General features: G+C 38.6%; 1 protein-coding gene across 1 annotated transcript in view; it reads left to right on the top strand.

The window, feature by feature from the left end:
- Positions 1 to 12,515, top strand: part of PAH (phenylalanine hydroxylase) — a gene marked incomplete at its 5' end in the record, with an annotated part of 59,454 nt that extends 46,939 nt beyond the window's left edge. The window contains 5 exons of the mRNA XM_080935267.1: positions 4,995 to 5,051; positions 6,807 to 6,902; positions 7,394 to 7,527; positions 10,356 to 10,471; positions 12,347 to 12,515. Coding sequence (XP_080791393.1) covers positions 4,995 to 5,051; positions 6,807 to 6,902; positions 7,394 to 7,527; positions 10,356 to 10,471; positions 12,347 to 12,393 — 450 coding nt within the window. The 3' untranslated portion in view covers positions 12,394 to 12,515. The remainder of the gene's footprint in view (positions 1 to 4,994; positions 5,052 to 6,806; positions 6,903 to 7,393; positions 7,528 to 10,355; positions 10,472 to 12,346) is intronic.
- Positions 12,516 to 21,111: the final 8,596 nt, after the last annotated feature.

The raw sequence follows: 21,111 nt of genomic DNA, 5'->3' as shown, positions 1-21,111 counted from the left end.
ACCTGAGAAGAATGGTAGAAAGAAGGGTGTGTGGTTCTTTGAACCAGGCTGAACACTCATTCTAAGAACTGCAGCCTGGGGTTGTTGGGGATGGCTCATCTTCTGGTCAATTTACTGATCTCAGTGATCTTACCAGGTGCACACCAAGAGTCTTCTCACTGATGAAAGCATCTCTGACCTCTATGCAGACATCACCTCCTATTTTCCATCCAGTACTCTTTTTAGAGACCTTGATACTTTCCGTCTTGTTAGGTTGTTATCTGTATGTATCCTTGAACTACATAAGACAACATCTACCAAGAATCCAATATCAATGATCTTATGTACACTTGACTAAAGATAGAAGGAAACAAAGAAAGATAAAAGAAAGAGCCAGATGTCTTGTTGCTACAGTCAAAAGAGCACCATGGCTTAGATTCTTATTTTACACTAGTGAGAAAGCTCAGAACTGTTTTCTGATGTGTTAAAAATTATAGCAATTCTCTTTCATCACTAAGAAGGAGTCTAAAACATGGTTTTGTAGGGTGGAGAGTGTGAGGGTGGGTCTAGGGGGATGGCTCAGTAGTTAGAAGCATATACTTTTTTTTGCAGAGGACCAGTTTTTTGTTTAAGCACTCACATCAGGTAATTGATGGCCATTTGTAACTCTGGCTTCACAGGATCTGATAACTGTGATGTCTATAAACTATGCACTTGCACGAGCATACCCACACATAGACACATAGGCATTTGAATGATAAAAAGGCTATAAAATATTTGAAAACACTGATGGGTAGCTGGGATCCTGAAAGAGTAAATGATGTCTCTAAAGTACTGATAGGCCCAATTCACAGCACAGATGGCTAGTAGCGGTGTAAACCCAGACAAACTGTGAGGCTGTCCTGTTCCTCAGTTTTCACAGATTTGGATCAATGACATGCCTTCCTTCTAAGTCTTCTTTCTCACTAGAAAGAACTATGATCAAAGGATGAATCATTAGGAAGCACTGCTCCAATTAGGAATTTCAAAGTAATGGCCTTGCGTGCAAGTTTACTAGCATTTCCCGTTAGTTGTAAGAAGTTACTTCCACTGAGGGATGATGAAGCTGCCACTTGATATTTGAAACAAACAAAATAAAAAGTTCAACCAATTTCTTGACTTCTTAGGAAATGTATGTTCTCCAAACAAAAACACCTGTTCCTTACATGTGAGGGTTTTGGAAATATGGAGCCCAGAAACCATTGGATTAGAGACATGGGAGTGTCTGGTTGAACTTTAACTGTGGAAATGTTATTGCCAATAGTGTAGTTATAGCTGCCAAGATGGTGCTGATTGCTCAAGATGGTTTAAAAACAGGGACTTGTTACTGTGACAGGAGAATTAAATGCTTTCTCCTTGGAGAATAGAAATCTTGAATTTTTGACTCCAGGGATATTCTGTCTAGCTAGAGGGCTGTTGGAAGTCTTGCTCAAATCACTTGCATTTTGGATAGCCCTGGGGAGGAGTGGACACTTAATGTCAACAGATATTGTAGGATCTCTGCTTGACACACTCTTAACGTTGACATATATGGTCCCAGGGCAAAGAGTTGTTTTATGAGAATATTTTCTTTTGATTTAAAGGCAATTTTATTTTATCATAGTAGGACAGTATTGGATGATGATAAAGTGCAGAGGGATATTGGTGGCCCTTGTTTTATTCAAGCTCTTGGCTTGCAAAGAATGATGACAAGATGTTTAGTGTTGTGGCACATTTCAGCACTCGAGAGATGTAGGCCGGGAGATCAGGAATTAGAACCAAGCCTTGACTATATAGTCATTTTTAGGCTAGCCTGGAATGCATGAGACCCTATCTTAAAAAATATGTCAAGAGAAAAGACAACATCTACCAAGAATCCAATGTGAATGATCTTGTGTACACTTGACTAAGGATAGAAGGAAACAAATAAAGATAAAAGAGTCAGATGTCTTGTTGCTACAGTCAAAAAAGCACCATGGCTTAGATTTATATTTTACACTAGTGAGAAAGCTCAGAACTGTTTTCTGATGTGTTAAAAATTATAGTAATTCTCTTTCATCACTAAGAAGGAGTCTAAAACATGGTTTTGTAGGGTGGAGAGTATGAGGGTGGGTCTAGGGGGATGTCTAGGGGAGGAATTTGACCTAGTTTTATCAATAGATTCTGTTAAGCTCGGGACTGACCTATCTAATAATGTGGATAGAGTAGACATGGAAGAGAGATAGGGTAGTAGAGCTAGACTAGGCTCTATGTGAATTTGTTTCACCTTAAATTCGACAGTATTTTTTAATATGGATGGTGCAGGCCAAAGTCCAGGTGTATAAGAGGGAGGTACATTGGCATAGAGTATGAAGCCTCTTGCTTCATGGTAGACAAAATTCTAGTCTTTCTTGTTGTTCATACACATTACTTTGGTTATCTTACCTAACCTCATGACTTTGAATAGTGTACCAACTGTAATATAATAACAAACACTCATGTCTTGTCTTCAATGCCAATTTTAGGCTTACACATGAACCATCAAGTCAGTATCTCCACTGGGTATTGATTATACATCTCTATAGTCCTGCCCAAAGATCAATTCTGAGCCTTCTTCAAAACTTCTCTACCCTTAGGGTTCCTTGTTTGTATCTATGGCAGCTCTATTTCTTGAATTACTCAAACCCAAATCACATCTGGGTTGTTATTGACTCCTTTCTCTGAAACAACCAAGTTTTTCTAAAAGTTTTGTGTACTATCTTCAAACTGTATAAAAATGATTGTGATTGCTTCTCCTCATATCTACTGATACTAATATGATCTCAGCTACTATCATTCATTGTTAATTTTCTGTAGCTTCCTTGCTGCCACCTTGCCCTTGCCCTTGACCCCTATAGTCAATTCTTACAAAAGTGGCTAAAGCAGCATTTGATGACATGCACTAGATCTTGCCCACTGCAGAATAATTTATATACATGCTTGAAATTACCAAAAAAAGAGAAAACTAATAAAAGATATTAAAATCCCAGAATAGGTTTTTATTTCACTAAAAACAAAGAAAAACAAAAAAAAAAAAAAAAAAATACCCCAAGTCTTAAAATATTTTTTTAAAATGTCCACATGATTGCTTTTAGGATCTTTTATGTTACCTACCAATACTCTCACTTTGTTTCAGCCATGCTTGCCTGCCTCTGCTCCTTGAAGTATCCCACATTCCCCTTGCTTAGAGAGGTTTCCTCACTGATTGTATGCTCGCTGTTTGGTCTGGCTCTTAGACCAGACAATTAGAAAAGTTTGTTAGAGTTAGTTTGAAGTCAAGCAGAACAACCCATGAGAGGCTGAGAGAGAAACCAGATGGAATCAACCATCTTGGAGAGGAGTTTGAGCCAGAACAGCTGAGATGAACCAATAATCCTTTTCCCCACCATCAGTAGAACCAATAACAATCAAGTATTTCCCCATGTACTACCTCCTTGGTGATGCCTCATGGGAACCCAAATTAATAATGAAGCCTCCCCAAGATTACTTGAAGCTCACATTCTTTTTGTCTCATTCTCCTTGTGTTTCTTTTTCCATAAGACCTTGAAAAACTTTAACATATCTAAAAACATATTAACAATTATGTATCTTTACTATAAGCCACAAGGTCAAGGGTATTTTCCAATTTTGTATATGTCCTGATACACAGGAAGAATTTAATGTACACTTTTGGAGTGGATGAATGGATATGTTTGGAAAGATACACGTGGAAAGAAATAAGGGGAGCTATTGAAGAGACAAAAATACCACTAGAGGACTCTTGTAGTTACCGTTGTAATTAATGATCAATGGCGTTTCATATTATCTAGCTATGTGTTGCTGCAGGACCTTTGAACACACAATGAACCCAGAGATTGTGTTGCTTACTGGAAAAACCTATTTCTTGTTGTGGCATGGCTCAGCTTTAGCACATATCTTTAGTTCCTCTGGCTGGATACAGACACACCCTTAATATACACCTTTAATCCCAAACAACAAAGGTAAAATTAGTTTGTAGAAGGAAGCATATTTAACGGAGTGGCAGACAAAGTGATGAATCAGAGAAAGATTTGACAGAATAGGATCTGCCCAACGCTCACAAGAAGAGAATGTAAAAGGAAGCTACTTAAGAGAGCAGTGCGGAGAGGGGTACAGAGGGAGGCAGTTTTACTGAAACAGTTGTATAGTGACAAGTTGAAGAGAGAAAAAGCTAGACATAGGAAGACATAATGCGTCAGAGTGAGAAGAAGCCAGAAGATTAAAACAGATTGCTCGAGTTAGTTTGAGATCAATAAGAGAAATTCAGGAGAGGTTCAGAGATAAGCCAGATGAATCAGTCAGCCTGGAGAGGGGTTTGAACCAGAACAGGTGAGTTGAACCAACTAGCAAGAGATCAGGGAGAAAAGAAAGGGTGAGCTTATTCAGCTGCAAGTTCCAGAGGATGAAAACATTCTGACCTACACAAGATTGTATTGGAGGCTAGAAGTTCCTAAGATTAGGCCTAGGTCATCACATGGAGGCAGTAAGTCTCAGAGACCATACTTTCATCAGATGAATGAAAGGTACTCTTGTAACGTGGATTTTTGGAACAATGTAACCACTTCTCTGCTGTCTTTCTATGGTATTTTCAAGATACTTGATTAAGATTCAGTCTATATCCCAGAAATTTCTGTCTAATGCTGGGTGTATGGGACTCACTAGGCTGCTGTCAAGAGATGATGTATTAGATAATGACTGTGTGATTTCACATAGTCTGCCTTATTATTCCTTTTTGTAAACTGAGTACAAAGGAACCAAGTATTGGTGAAACATTTTTCTCTGCTCGTGAGGTCTGTGTCTCTTTGCTATGTGACCTGGCTGGGACAGATATCTAGGAATACTCAGGGTTTATCTGGGCCTTTTGGATGGTACTCAGTCATGCATTTCCCTGCCCACAATTATGTGCCATGTTGCCATTGAGGGTAAAATTTTAATATGTCACTCTGCTTCTCTATCCAAAGGAAATTGGGCTTGCATCACTGGGGGCACCTGATGACTACATTGAGAAACTGGCCACAGTAAGTCTCTTTTTTCCTTGGGGGGTGGTGGTGCGCAGAATTATGGATATGTTATAAGCCTTGATCTTCATATTTTTAAAAATTTATTCTCTCCCTGGCATCTGGGCCATTTGAAATAATAAGAAGAATGTGGCAAGGTGCATTCACATGAATGAAATGTCATGTTTCTAATGGGCTGAGTTTTACATCAGCTTGCATGTGGACATTCCCACATAATCATTAATAGAATCTTCTTGGAAACTCCAGCCAGCTGGAAATCCTTTGGTCCAAAATGTGTCAGGGACTGTCTGTATTTACAGTTCTGCTTGGAGAGTGGTTACCTCTCTGCCTCTGCACTAGAACCAGCCTTAGGGTTGTTTCCAGAGTGATGGAAAAATGGGGCTGGTCTTCCCATTTTTGCCAAACAGTTCCTACTTACAAGATAAGCAGACGCCACACTCACATGGGAGTTATGGAAACACCAGATCTGCACACCATTGGCATTTCCTTCCTTACATTTTCCTGTTTCAGTTTATCCCTCTCTGGGTATAGAACCATGTTTCTTATCATATGCCCAGCCTGGAAAACTAAAAACCAAACTTCTTATTAAATTAAAAACTACCATGGATGTAAATACGGGTGAGATATGTCCAGTTTACACTTTCACTCTCCCAGAAAGGCTAGAAACTTCTAGGTTTTGGTTACTGAGCATCTACTTTGAAATTCAGGGTAAGTGGCTTTTGGTTATTGTCTGTCCTAAAAGTATTTCATAAGGGTATAGAGAGCTAAATTTGTGTGAACATGAGATTTTATATTTTATATATCTTTTCAAAAATTTTAGATATCTTAGAAGATGATCATCATTCAAAGAGATTGAGAAAAAGTAGATAGAATTTATTATTTATAGGGAGTGAAATCTTAAAATTCAGAGAGCCTCATTATGTCTCTCACTGATAAAAAAAAAGACCCAACATATTGTTATATTGGACTTGGAACAGACCCATGCCTCTTCTGTACCTTTAATTTAGTGTGTCACTGTAATCATGCTTCTGGGCTAAGGACTTGCTGTGCATGATGAAGTCATACTGACTGGGCTCTGATGAGATTCTTGAACTTAATATTTCTTAGTCTAACAAAGAGACTTAACTGTTGACCTATCTCTAATACTTCAAGATGGTGACCATCTCCAGCATCTAACTGAGTCCTGGTCTTCTCTGGGTACCAGAACTCCAGGTCAGGTATCAATAACATGTTGGAACAGAGGGTATGATTATATGGAGACACACATGTAGAGACTGACTTTAGCAGGACCTCCATACTTTTGCAAAGCAGATGAAATATGCACGTCATTGAACCTCTCACTATCCAGTTCCTTAACCATCCACTTCTCTGCCTGATAAAATTACTAGATGAACCCTAATAATCTAAGAGAAACATAGAAAAATCTAATATTCTTGTTTGTGACACAAACAGAAAAGCAAAGGGCATGGAAAAGTTTCTGTCACACAAAGAGAAACTTATTGGGAATGTTTTTGTAGGATCTCTGTATACTCTAACATGTCTGATATCACACTCTGACTCACCCCCCCCCCCATCGATTGATTCAACAGGTGACTGGATAGAATAAGACATGGGACACCAAAGTGATGCTAGGTCACACTGGTTCAGAGAACATATTTTCGTAGACTCCTACCAACCAGATCTGTCTTGGTGCTTTGTGTATCTGGATGCCTTGCTCATCTCTGACATGTGCCTTTTGCTTGCTTTCTGTTTCAGATTTACTGGTTTACTGTGGAGTTTGGGCTTTGCAAGGAAGGAGATTCTATAAAGGCATATGGTGCTGGGCTCCTGTCATCCTTTGGAGAATTACAGGTATGAGTCTAATAGAAACCAAGCAAAAGCAGGGGTATGGGGGACCACTCTCAGCCTCATGGCTTTGCGAAAGTGCAAGTATCTATTAATAGATTTTTGTGGGTGCACTTGCATGAGCAATTGGTACTTTAGCACTATGGTTTGACCACATCTATGTTGTTAGAGATAAAAATTAAAGTATGAATCTACAGGGCTGGGTGGAGAAGAGGCCTATTAAACCCAAGGCTGACCTAGGACTCCAAGTTTGTAGGTGTAGTTGATGCTCATAATGTCTATTAAAGTTCTTATTAGAAAGGGTTTAAAATGAGTTGCTACCTTCTAGTTAACTGTAGGTTTTAGATAAGCTATGAAGACTTCAATCTAGTCTGTGCTAAATATCTGTTTAGTAAATTTTTACTGGGGTAGGAAAACAGGAAGATGGGAGAAGCTTTGCAGACGGACTACAGGATGCACGAGGGAACACAGACTTAACTGGAAACTTTTCACTGCAGTACTGTTTATCAGACAAGCCAAAGCTCCTGCCCCTGGACCTGGAGAAGACAACCTGCCAGGAGTATTCTGTCACAGAGTTCCAGCCCCTGTACTACGTGGCAGAGAGTTTCACTGATGCCAAGGAGAAAGTGAGGTGAGGTTACCAAAGAGCATCACTGATGTCTGGGTCCCATGGACCAGGCTAGCAATGATGCCCGTATCCACAGCAACTGTTCATAGCAGATAGACCTTGCCCTCTCCACACTCACTTTTCCCCATTTTGTTGGGAGGTTGGACATACTAACCTCATTTCCCAACCCTAGTCCAAATTGAGAGAACCTTACCTGTTCAACACAGACACAAAGTTCTCCTGTGTGCAAAGCAGTTACAAAGCTCACCACACCAAACCATCCAGATGCTTTCAAGCCTTAGAAAGTACCTTCTCCTCTTTATTGTCCCAAATACCAGCATAGCTCACCTCATCACCTCTTCATATCTTCCCCCAAACTCATCTTTTTTTCTAGCCAAATATAATCATGCCTACAAACAAGCAAGCTGCCTTTGAGAAGTGGGTTATTTTGTGATTTCAACATTGTGTAAACATCTTAGCATATTACATACATAGATGGTATAGAACATAGATGCTATCTACTATAGATATAGATTGTGTGACCTATAAATTGTATGACCTAAGGTCATGATGAACCAAATAAGATGAAATTACATAAGAGAAAAGGACAGAAATAATAAATTCTGACATAATAAATTCAAGCTGTTTGAGGGTGTTGTGGGTATAATATGGCATATTATTTTATCAGTATAATCTAAAAAAACACTGGAATTAAAATATGGTTCTTATATAAGCCAGTAGTGTAGAAACTTGTTAGCATTTTTAAGTGCTAACTATGAATACTTATAACCACAACACCTTTGTACAGCTATTAATGCAATGGGTTGTTAGATTCTCATACAGACATAAGCATGAGTTGTAGTATGACTTTTCATGCCTGTGTATGATATCTCTTGGAGATAATCATCTTGCAACTTTATCACAATAATATGGCATCATGTACATATACCACTGGCGAAAATGTGGTTATACGATACATGTTCATTAAATCCTCATTCTGCCTTTTTCTGTGATTGATCTTTTCTTCATAGTAATTACTGACTTCTATATATAATTTAGAAAAGCCCCACACATAGAATTTTTTAAAAACTTCCTTTAATATGTAGGAATTTCTTTAGTCCCCTTAACAGTGCCTGGCCCATAGTAAGAACTTCATGAATAACCGATGAAGGGATGGTCTCAGAGCAGTTCAGAGGAGGCTGACAGTGGTACCTCAGACTGTGGGACTCTCAACTCTCTCAGTTGAGAACCCTGTCTATGAGCTATGCCACCTTTGAGCTACGTAACCTCATCTAAGCAGGGGGCAGTCTACTTGGAGTTCTACCTGGGAGTGGATATCCTGAAACTGCTACCACCTTTAGAAAGCCACCTTACTGATGGTGGATGGTGGACAGAGGGAATTTAGGTCTCTGCAGTTTCAGCTTTTATGTACATGTATTAAGAAATTATAGTACTGGCCCACAGTTTCATTTGGTGTTGCCTACAATGGCCCCTTTTCTCCTCTTGCTAAACTCCTGTTTTTAGATTTCTTTCTACTCTGGAGGTTTTTCTTCATCTTATCCCTAAGATACCACTGTTTGTACTTCAATGCAACCTGATGCATCCATTTAGTAGTCTTATGTATATATGTGTTGGTGGGCTGACTGTTTGGGTTTGGATTGACTATCAGGGGACTTGTACCTGGAGAGGACTGTTTCTCTCTCACACTCAACAGCTATTAATTGAATGTAGGTTTTCCTTTTGTGTTGTGAGCAGAATGAAACAAAATGGGTATATTTTCCTAGATCCTGGCACTGGTGGCACAGATGAGACTTTAAAGATCTGATATGCTGCGTGCTGACAATCTTTCTCCTGCTATTGTAGACTTATCACTTGCTGGCTAGGGACCTGTCTCTAGAAGAGACCATCTTGAAAGTTCCTTTCAGAGAGGGGAGATGGAGAGGTTGACTTAACAAATTCATAAGTCCCCAGCCATAAGAGGCAACAATTAACCATGGCTTACTCTGTGGTGTGACAACACTTGTCATGCCTTCTGAGCTGAAGACTGTTACTGCCCTCATCTTACAGAACAATAAAAAAATGAGAAACTGAGGAGAAGAATCATTGCCCATGATCATGAAGGCTGAGGAGGAAGGAGCTCAGACAGCCTGACTTGGGTACTTAGGATGCTGCTCTTGCCAAACCCTGGACAATCAGCTGTCTGTTCCAAAAATTGTTATTTTCAATATGCATTTGATTTCATCATAGAAATAATATTTGAGGTGTCTTTAAAGTATCTTCTTAATTATATACTCATAAAGATACTCCTGGAAGATACCCTCAGAATTAGGAGTCATGCATAGGGAATACAAGAAAGCACCCAGGCTGCCATGGGTAGCTGCATTACTTGATTCTTAGGGCTTTTGTAAATGATAACATATGAATATTTCTAAAGGGTCAGACTAATTAGAATTTGCTGTGGTTTTCAGTTCATATCAGACATCTAATCCATGTAATTCTCCCTGCTGCTACATTTTACTGAATTGTCCAGGACTGTGTTTCTGTTTGCATTGATTGCCAAGTAACTTAGAGATATTTTTTAAATAGCATTCTTGCCTAGGTTTCATTTATTTTTTTATCTTACATAATAAGTGTTTATGGTTTCATTGTATTTTGTGTCTTTTCACATTCAAACAAACAAAGGTTTCCCCATAAGACCTCATTCAACTGTATTTCACATCTCAGTCCAGCATCTGAGCCTCTGTTCTAGGAAGCTTCAGGGCTCACAGCAAGGTAAAAGGCACTTGGAACTCCTTTGGAATAACCTGTCTCTAATGGTATCCTTCATCCGGCGCCCTTGGTTTTGGTTTCAGGACTTTTGCTGCCACAATCCCTCGGCCCTTCTCAGTTCGCTATGACCCTTACACTCAAAGGGTTGAGGTCCTGGACAATACTCAGCAGTTGAAGATTTTAGCCGACTCCATTAATAGTAAGTAGCTCACACCTGCTGGAACTACCTTCTTTCTCAGAAATAGAGGCTGTGTGTCCTTACATTTCCTATAGGGACAAAGCCAAATTTCTTAAGTGTTGAATTAAGGAGAAAACATGTCCACTTTGTGGTATAAATAAAATGGGTTCTGTTGTTACCTGTTCCATGGTCTCTCTCTATGGGACCCACTCCAGTGTGGAGCTGGACACCTGGTCCCGCACAGTCCTCTAGGAAGTTAGTTACCAACCCTGGTACCCACACATCTCATTCCTCGGGCCACATGTGCCCTCACCTCGCATACACAACAGAGCTGGAACTGCAAGCTCCAGCTGCCTCTCAGCTATTGCTTTCACACGATGTCCTCCACAGTCCAGTAAAAACATGACTCAACAATCAATAACTTATCAAACAGATTTATATGTTAAATTTTCAATCCACAATACATCCAAACAAGAAATTCACTGCCAATTAATAAAAATATAAACTGCCCACATAAACAAGATAAAACCGATCTAGTTCACCATGATCTGAACCATCCTCCTCTGCTGCCTCCATCTTGAATCTCCTGCTTTCTCCTTCTCCTCCGCCTTACCAACTTTGTCCCTCTTCCACTCTCTACTGCCCAATCATGTATCACCTCAACACCAACCTACAGTCCATGTATACCATTGGTGGGGGGAAAGAACTATGCAAATTTCCTCACACGCCCCTTTCCTTTGAACTCTGATATCCCATCCCATCTCTATAGCTTAATTCTCTAGAGCCATTGAAATAGCCCTGTAGCAACATGATCAGCTTCTGATCACTGTGCTTTCTTCTGGCTTTTGACTTCATCCTTTCTGTTTAAGACAGTCTTCTACCATGCCTATGAAAGATGTCCAAAACCAGTTTATCTCATATCTCATATGTCTAGAGTAGACTATCTCCCTCCTGGGGATTCGTTATTGTATTACTTTTAAATTGTTTACTTTCTGCTTCTCAAAATTATCAAAGTTTTCACAACTCCAACACTGTGTTACACAAAACTGGGTCTAAGTGTCTAACAATATAGCCTGGGTTTTCTATGTAAACTTTAGTGTGTATCAGAACCATTTGGAGAATCACAGGAACATTTTTAAAGAAAAACATTTAGTTGAGATTTGCTTACAGTTTCAGAGGCTTGGTCAGTGTGGCAGAAAGCATGGTGGCAAGCAAGCAGACATGGTGCTGGAAAGGCTATATCTGAATTGGCAGGGAGCAGGAAGAAGTCTACAGGACCTTGTTTAGGCTTCTGAAACCTTAAAGACCACCTCCAGTCATACCCTTTCCTCATTGAGGTCATACCTATTCCCTCAAGGCCATACCCCTTAATCTTTCTTCAGTAGCTCTACTTCCTAATAGCTATGCATTCAAATATTTGAGCGTATGGTGGCCATTCCTATTGAATCCACCATAAGAATTGAAAAAACAAAAACATAACCCTGAGTTATAGTCCCAAAATAAATTTACTGAATTTGTGCAACTGTTTGGGACCTCAGATGATTCTAACATGGGCGACTTAAATAACCCTGCTTAAATAAGCCTCTCTTCTTTAGGTTTAATAACCTAGTACCTTGAAGGTTTTATGGATAGGTATGTCAAAAAGAGCTAGGCATTTGTTCGGAAAATCTGTTGCTTAGAAAAAAAACCGTGGAAGCTCTAGGAAACAGCTTGTGAAAGAAGGAAGTAAATTATACAGACAACCCCAGGTCTCTTTACATATACCAGAGCTGGGCTAGTGTAGTCTCCATAACTAAGCTGTAAGCATTGTAAAGTTTAGAATGATACATCCCAGAATCCCATTGGGCTGTGCATTTATTAACGAGTGTCTAACTTTTTTGCTGTTCTTCCTTGTAGGTGAGGTTGGAATCCTTTGCAATGCCCTTCAGAAAATAAAGTCATGAACAGAAAATGACATCATGGGCTGAACTTAGGAGGACAACCAAAAATCGGCCGATAGAAGTATAGTGACTGCTTCTTTTCCCTGAAGGAAAAAAGTTTTATTTTGAAATGTCAGCTTTTATTATTTTTGGAGCATTACAAATAAATCAAAATTTTCTGAAATGAAAGTATATCAAAACCCACTAGTGGTAGGTTTTGATTTAAACCAAATTGAAGGTACAAGATATCTAAATCGCATTTGATTTAGATATCTTGTACCTTCAATTTGGTTTAAAACATAATTTCTCAGTTCTCATCAACATTCATCAAATTTGGGGCTCTTGTCATTTGGACTTTATCTGTTCATTTTTAACCCCCATGTAATACGTATTGCTGAGTGTAAAATGGAAGACTGTCACCAGGAACAAATTATTCCATTCAGTGAAGATTGTAATCTATAAAGCTTTGTTTCTACATTCAGTCATTATGGCTCTGAGAACTGCTTTGCTAGTGTGCTTATATAAATCACCTCTGATCTAAGATCCTATTAAGATAGTTATAAGCAATAAAATTTTAGAGCATTATATAAAACAGCCTGTGTGCTTTATTATATGTGTTGCAAACTGTTGGGAGGTATAGACTTGCCTACCTGATCCCAAAACTTCTGACACTATTTTCATGGTATTTTTCAAATATGTTTGAGAGATATTTGGGAGGTACTTGTGATTCACCAGACATTAGACAAAGACACAGTAGATAATTGTGAGACACCAGGGAAACAGCTGGATACATTTTAAAATAGTAAATTCACTAGAAAAGAGAGAGTTTTATCTATGTTGGAGAATGATATTAATAATATTAATATCACATAATTTAAAGTTTTAAATGCTTGTTTGAATAAAATATTTCTCTCACTGTTTTACAATTCTATTTGCTGGAAAAATCTTGTGACAAAAATTAGATAATTAGCTGCCCAATCCGCTGCATGAATCTTTGTGATAATTGAAGTCAGGGGTGGAGAGTACACAGACTTTGATTTTTGTTGGTTATGAATTTTATGTGTGTAAATGTTGATTTTATTTCCCCAGATAAAGGGATGAGATCAGAGCCATACTCAAGCTGTGTGAATGCATGGCTTGGGCTGAGTCCAGAACATTTCCTTCTTTGACCTAATTATTTCTAGGCCTAGGCTTGGAAGCTTCTTGCCTCTATACAATCTAATCTTCCAAGATTACAGATTCAGTTGTCTTCTCTTGGCTTCTGCATGAATTGATCTGTCTGGCCTCATACCAACTTTGGCAATATGCTCTAACCTTCTGGCTCCTTCTGTCTTCATCTGTCTACTTTATTCTTTTTGTAACCTGTCTTTGTAAAACTGTCCTGGTAAAACTGCCATATATATACACAAACCACGCACCCCTTTGCTCTCTCTTGTTGCTCTTAAGTTGCCTCTCTTTCCTCTGCTGTTCTCATGTGAGTTGGGCATATCCTATCTTTGTTTCATTTTTAAAATCTTTCTCTGATTCATCATTTTGTCTGTCCCTCAATTAGATGACACATTCAGACATGGCTTCTTTTTTCTAAAAACTAACCTTACCTTTGTTGTTTGGGATTAAACGTGTATATTAAAGGTGTGTTTGTATTCCAGCCATATCATAGTTTAATCCAGGGTGCATATGCATTCTAGCTGGATTATATTTTTGCATTTGATCCCTTGCCAGAGCAGCTATGGTGCTGGATTAAACTTCTTTTACATACATGAACACATGCAACATATCAGAAGATATTAGGGTCTCTATTTTCTTACATTACTCAAAATTGATTGTTAAAGCAGTTAAGTCTTAGGAGATTTACATGGTGCTTCTTCACGTGTACTGCTCAGATTAGTTGTAGTACCAACAATCAATGTACACACTCTCCTGTCTCTTCCCATTTATGGTTACTGAGCAAGATGCTCAGAGTGCCCCATTTTAGGCACCCCACGTTATTTTTTCTTTTAAATTAACTTATTATTTATTTATCTACTTATTTATTTTGAGGTGTGTGTGTGCAGGTGTAATATATGCACACATCTGTGTGTTTATGTGTGGGTAATATATGCATATACAGATGTGTTTGCCTATGCTTGTTCATCTGAAGGTCAGAAATCAATGTTAGGTTTCTTCCCCTAATATTGTGAACCTCAACTTTTGAGGCATTGTCTCTTTTTGAACCTTGAGCTCAATGATTGTTTACAATGGGCAGCCAATTAGCTCATGATTCGCTGGTCTCAACTCTCAGTTCTGGGATTACAAGTAAATACTGTCTCATATGCCCTTTTGCTTGGGTGCTGGGCATCTGAACTAAGGTACTCTTGCTTACACATCAAGAACGTTATCTACCATGCTATCTCTCTACCTCTCTACTCTCTATTGCTAACACAGCAAGAACTTTATTCACCACGCTATCTTTCTAACTTGCACCCCAAATTGGAAATTACTAAACACCAATGAAAAAATGGAAGAAGAAAGAATGGAGAGATATACTATGTTCATGGATTAGAAGAAATAATATTGTTAATAAGTCTATCTAAGGATGCATCCCCTTCCATAGTCAACAGTATATGGAAAGCACAAATGGATTCGGTGGGGTATTAAACATAAAGAGAACATGAAATTGGGAAGTGTGGGGGCAGGGGGCTAGACCAGGAAGAAGTCATAGAGAGGAGAATGTGGTGAATATGATTAAAATACATTGTATGCAATCTACAAAATTCAAATGTGCATATAATCTAAAGCAATTTACAGATATAATGCAATCCCTGCCAAAATTCCTGGTTTTTTAAACAAAAATGAAAATATATATTCTAAAATTCATAAGACCCCTCAAAGTTCCTTATTAGCTAAGAAAATCTTGACCAAAGCTTGAAATATTATACTACTTGATCTTATGTCTTATAAATCTTAACAATCAAAATATCATAGAATTGTCATGTGAAAAAGACATATAGACAAATAGCAGAATAGGGATCCTAGCAATAAATTCACATTCTTGGTCAGTTGAAATTTGATAAGTATGCCACAGATATATCAAGGGGAAAAGGCAAACGTTAAAAAAATAGTATTGTAAAAGCTAAATATACATATACAGAAGAACGCAGTTCCGATTTTATCTCATACCACATATAAAATTCAGCTCAAAATAGATTAAAGAAATACAGCAAAACAAGCAACACTAAAAAGGCAACCTGCAGAATAAAAATATTTCCAAAGTAGCTAACTGCATATATATCAAAAATACAGAAAAAGCTCAACTAACAGGCAAGAAAAACATCTGATTGCAAAATATGTGAAGGACCAAATTCAGCAACTCCAAACTCCTCCCAGTTTGTTCTAAGGTGGTACTGACCATGGCCTTAAATACCCAGTTGGCAATGCTGGCCAGGACTAAGGACAGCTCCCAACCTCATGGTCTTTGTATGAATCAATCTCCAGTTCTAACCAATGGAATAAGCATGATGTAGATGGAACCGTCTTTTACTAATTACAACACTGTATTCTCACCTGTATGCGTTCTCTGGGCTGTTGGAGTTCAGCCTTGATCTAGGAGGTCCACAAAATTCCAGAACCAAAGAACTCAAAGACACCTAACAAAGAAAGAAGCAGGCAGTGGGCTAGAGCTATTAGGGCCTAAGTCACTGCTCTTTCTTTAGTGGGTGATAGTAGAAGTGAGATGACTTGTTGAAAAGAGGCCAGGCCTGCTCCCTTTGTGGTCTTAGACACATCCAAGAAAGGAAAAAGTGAAAGAGAGACATGTCAGAGTCCTCCACACTGAGATATGGATAGAGATGGAGTAGATAGATAGACATATAGATAGAAGATAGATAGATGATGGAAGATAGATAAAGGATAGATGATAGATATATAGACAGAAAAAGTTAGTTTTATGTTAGTGATTGTGTGTATATGTGCTGTTCACGTGGAGGCAAGAGGTCAGTGTAGCTTTCCACTTAATTTTTTGAGACAGAGTCTCTCACTGAACTTGGAGTTTCCTTACTGAGGGAGTATGACTGGCTAAGGATGGGACTGAGATAGACTTGGCAGAGCCTCTCTCCTCCCTCTTTCTCACACATCTTCTTGTCCTTTCTCACCTGCTTGTAATAGTGTCTTTCTATTTGATATTATTCTTTTCAATATTTATAGTTCAGCCACCAATGAGAGGCCTTCATAGTCTATCAACATTATTATGTAGTCTTTGAAAATTCTCATGTATTTGTACAGTGTATTTTGGTCATAGCCATTGCTTTCTTCTGACTACCTCTAGTGTTTCAAGCCCCTCAACTTCCTAACTTTGTGTCCTCCATTTTACTGATATTATTACTGCCCAGTTAGTGCTACTCATATGTACTAACATACGTATGTGGACAGGGAGCCATCTACTAGAGCATAGACAACCAACCAGTAGCCACATCTCCAAAGTTGTGTGACTACCCCTCCCTCAGCATCCATCAATCACCAACAACTCATCCACTAGGGGTGATACCTCAATGGCTCTGTCCCCATCTATGCTGGAGTTTTGATTGGCTCAACCTTGCTCAGGTCCTGTGAAGGTATCCATAGCTGCTTGGAGTTGATGTGTATAGCAACCATGTCATGTTACCCAGAAGCCAACATTTCACAGCTATCCTCCTGTTCTAGTTAATTTTGACTGACAGCTTGACACACCCTAGCATTACCTGAGAAGAGAAAGATCCAAATGAAGAATTGACTCTGTCAGAATGGCCTGTGAACATGTCTGTGTGGGCATCAACTTGATTAGTAGTTGATGGAGGATGGTCCAACCTTAGACGGGTTAACATGTGTTGTATTAAAAAGCTAGCCAAGCAAGGTAGAGAGCAACTTGACTCTATTGGTTCTGCCAATAGAGAAGTTTATGTGACTGTAATTTTGGCTGTTGATTTTATTATATCTTATATATGACAAATACTATTTAAATCAGAAAAGACCTCAGTATGTGAAGATGTTATTCACTGATAGGATACCGTCATTTAGCCTGTTAGAGAAAGATTTCTCATCTGTAACCCAGAGCTGCTTCCAAAACCAAGGGTGGTTTTGCCTGAGAGAAATTCACAACAAACAAGACATTCCTAAGTCTGGTGCTAGCCTATGTATCTATGTCATAAAATAAGGCTCAGATATGTGCACGCCTGCCTCCAAGGAAAGGGAATCTCATTGTGTTTCAAACTTTATAAAGCAAATAGGCTAAAGATGATACTGTCAGTTGTCCTAGACTAGCTATGTGTAGTAAGCTTGTTTAATTTTAAAGGTTGTTCCCAGCACTGTAGAGTGCTGCAGTCTAGAGAAGTGGTTATCAGAATATAATAACTGAGCAAACAAGTCACAGAAGCTGAACCCCCATTTTCTCAGGCACTGAGTATATGGCTTCAGACAAGTTGATTTTATTACATGTAGTTTGCCTTCTTCATCAGTACAGAGAATACAATAGAAACAACGGTATAGGTGTGATAAGGGAATTGAATAGATCCATAGAGTTTAGGAGAATGCTAATTGCCATCTCTTTTTATCACTAGCCCTGCCAGGAGAATTTGAATTTAATTCCAGAAAAAGCTATGAGAAACAACCTATGTGTTTTTCCGGAAAAAAATTCACCCACTATAGATAAGCATGCGGGAGCTGGAGAAGCAAGCATAGATTAGAAGCCAGAATGGTGGCTCATACTCACTATCTCAGCATTTCGGAGGTTGAGGCAGGAGAAATAACCATTACTTTGAGGCCAGCTACAGTCCTGCAGAAAGATAGATAGAATAACATGATTGATTTCAGAGTCAGAATCACTGGGTTTAATTTCTGACTTAACCAAGTGCCAGCCACCCCCACACAGGCAATCACATCACAACTCTGTCATTTTCTCAATTATAAAGTGACAACAAGAATGATGCCTGCATTACACAGAATGACAAGTTCTACATGACATTCACAGGAGGTGATAGCTGCATGCCATGCCCCATCAAAGCAATTGTGTCCGGAGCCATAATAGGACAAGCTGAATACTAACAGATGATCTTCCTGAGATGGTCTGCTTCGGACATTTGCTCTTATTAGCCAAGACCATAAGATAAATTATTTTAGGAAACATTCCTGCTATTAACATGCTTTTCCTGTTATAATCAATAACAATACATAACAATTACTAGGTATTGGCCCACCCCCTTTGAGCAGATCTCTGCAGATCTGTGAAGATGTACTCTCTGTAGCCATGCTATATAAATAGTTGACTTCTTAAGTCTTAATGATGATTCCATAAGAATTCCTAAAATTATAACAGTGATTATTAATTTTTTAACAGTGGGACTGCTATCAGGCTTTTTTGTGATAGTTAAAACTTCAGCAAGAAGCCTAACAGTCTCCCATGTATTAATTGCTCTTAGATGGTAAACAGACTTTCTTCTACTCAGCACACTCCAAGAGGTCGTAAAACAGTTAACCAATTGTCATAAAAGGGAACTAATGATTTATTGTAGGTCCCAGGACAGAGGATAAAATATTGACTGGGTTTATCTATACAAAACTTCACTATTAACTTCATTATTGTTTTAAACCTTAAGTGAACCTGTGGAGTTGTGTCAGGTGATGGATGTTTAGCCAGATAATTACTCCTAATGGATATGCATGCAAACATTTTCTGTCATAAACTATTTCAGTTTATGATTTTTTTGTCTGAACTTGTGATGAGCTTTTTAACATGTGATCATGTATTCTGAAAGATGTTTAAGTGCTGAGGAGAAAGAGAAGAGTCAGAACTGAGCAGAGAAGAACTGAGCTGTGAGAAGGAACTAAGCTGAGGAGTTGTTTTAGACAAAACTAAACTCAAAAAGAATGTAGAAGTATAGGCATGGCATTGGGAGAAAAGGCATTGACAGTAAGAGCATTGTTGTGACTTCAGAACAGGAGGAGAGAGCAAGGTTGGAAGGAGAATGCAGACTGGGGTAACTTAGAAACTATAAGTAACATAAAAAAACTAAGAGAGCAGTGTGCAGAATGCAGAGGGAAAGAGGAAAAAAGAAGAGGCTGCAGAGAGCAGAAGGAGCAGGCAGGCTTATCCGTACTATGGAACAGAACAGGTTGTTTCTTCTTTTTTTTTTTTAATGACTTTATTTTACAAAACAAAGATAAATGTACAGATTTTAAACATTTTTTGCTTAAAATTATACATTTTTGTCAGTACTGTTTTTTCAGATATTAAAATAATTTTTACATAAAACTCTGTGAATATATTTTTTTAGTCAGTACTTGATTTTTTTCAAGGGCTTGACAGTATGCATTGAAACCTAATAGTTACGATGAGCGTAAAGTACATGCAAAACAAAACGCAACCTGGAAATAGTCAAAGTCTTCTTGTTTTGCAAATATATATATATTTTTTGTTTTCTTTATTTCTTGGACTTCATACAGTCTGTGAGTTGTTTCTGGGGGAGTGCAAGCCTCTGGGGTTAGCATCCCAATATCAGTGACTGCATATTATGTCAGAACAGGTTGTTTCTTAATAATAAGGCAGGCTTAGTCTTCATAAAAGGAGCAAAGCTTTCTTCATACAAACTTGGGTTTAATTAATTTAGCATTGAAAGGGTAGAAGCTTTTTCTTTCTCTATGCAATAAAGATTGGAGCTCTTTTTTTTTTTTTTTTCATCCAGAATGAGTGAGTTCTTTCTGCACTGGTGCTTGGTCTTTTGTTTCATATGCATATGTAAGTATGGATGTGTGTGTAAGTATGTAATTGAGAGAGTGTATGCATGTGTTTGTGTGAATATGTAAGTTGGGCATGCAAGTTGGACCCAACTAGTTTGAATGGAAATGTATAAATGCGTATGCGTAAACTTGTATATGAACTTATGTGAGTCTATGCATATTTGCTTACATAAAAGTTTTTCCTTCATTGAGTGTTGCTCTCTTCTCCTGATTCAATAGAAGTTTATTGCTCCAACCTTTCCCCTAGCCTGACAAGCATGAGGCATCTGAACAAAAGGGAAAAGTCCCTAGCAATTAATCCTTCACTTAATCCCCTGCTGTTTTAGGATGAGGTGCTAAGTGCCAGAGACTGGAGTTTCTGGCCTCAGAGGAACACAGAAGGCAGGTCAGCTACAGTAGCATTGTAACTTAGACTTAGACAAGTAAATTTTTTATTATTATACAGCAACCCTAGATATCTCCTAAGACCAAGTCTTACACCTATATCTCCTAAGATCAAGTCTTACCCACCCCTGACTCTCTTCCCCCTCTGCTGTCTTTAGAAGAACCAACGAAAAAGAAGACTCCTACTGGGGTTGGTTTCTGATGCTGTCATTGGTTAGTTTATTTCTTGTGCTATTCTTTAGTGTGGCACATCACAATCCCAGCTCCTAGAGAATTTTGTTAAAAGCTTGATTGTATTCTGAGCCAATTTACTTCCCCCATGGTGAACCAGAAATGCACAAAAATGAATAAATCTCCGGTGGTCCTCCACCAACGACTGAGAGAACCAGCAATATTTTCTCACTGGTTCTCAAGTTTCACCCCTGGCACTGAGCTCAGTTGCCTATAATAGCAGCTGCCCAGTCATTCTGCCCTTAACCTTCCTTGTACCTTCCCTGTCACCTCCCCCACTTTCTTCAGTGGTAATAAAGAAACAATTTGCAGTGCAATTCTTTTCTTCATGGCCACTCATGGGAGAACTTACACTATGGCAGAGGCAGCTACGACACAATG

Source organism: Micromys minutus (genome assembly GCF_963924665.1).
Source record: "Micromys minutus genome assembly, chromosome: 22".
Lineage (NCBI taxonomy): Eukaryota > Metazoa > Chordata > Mammalia > Rodentia > Muridae > Micromys > Micromys minutus.
Note: the sequence above shows the minus strand (reverse complement) of the source record. Positions and strands in the feature narration are given on the sequence as shown.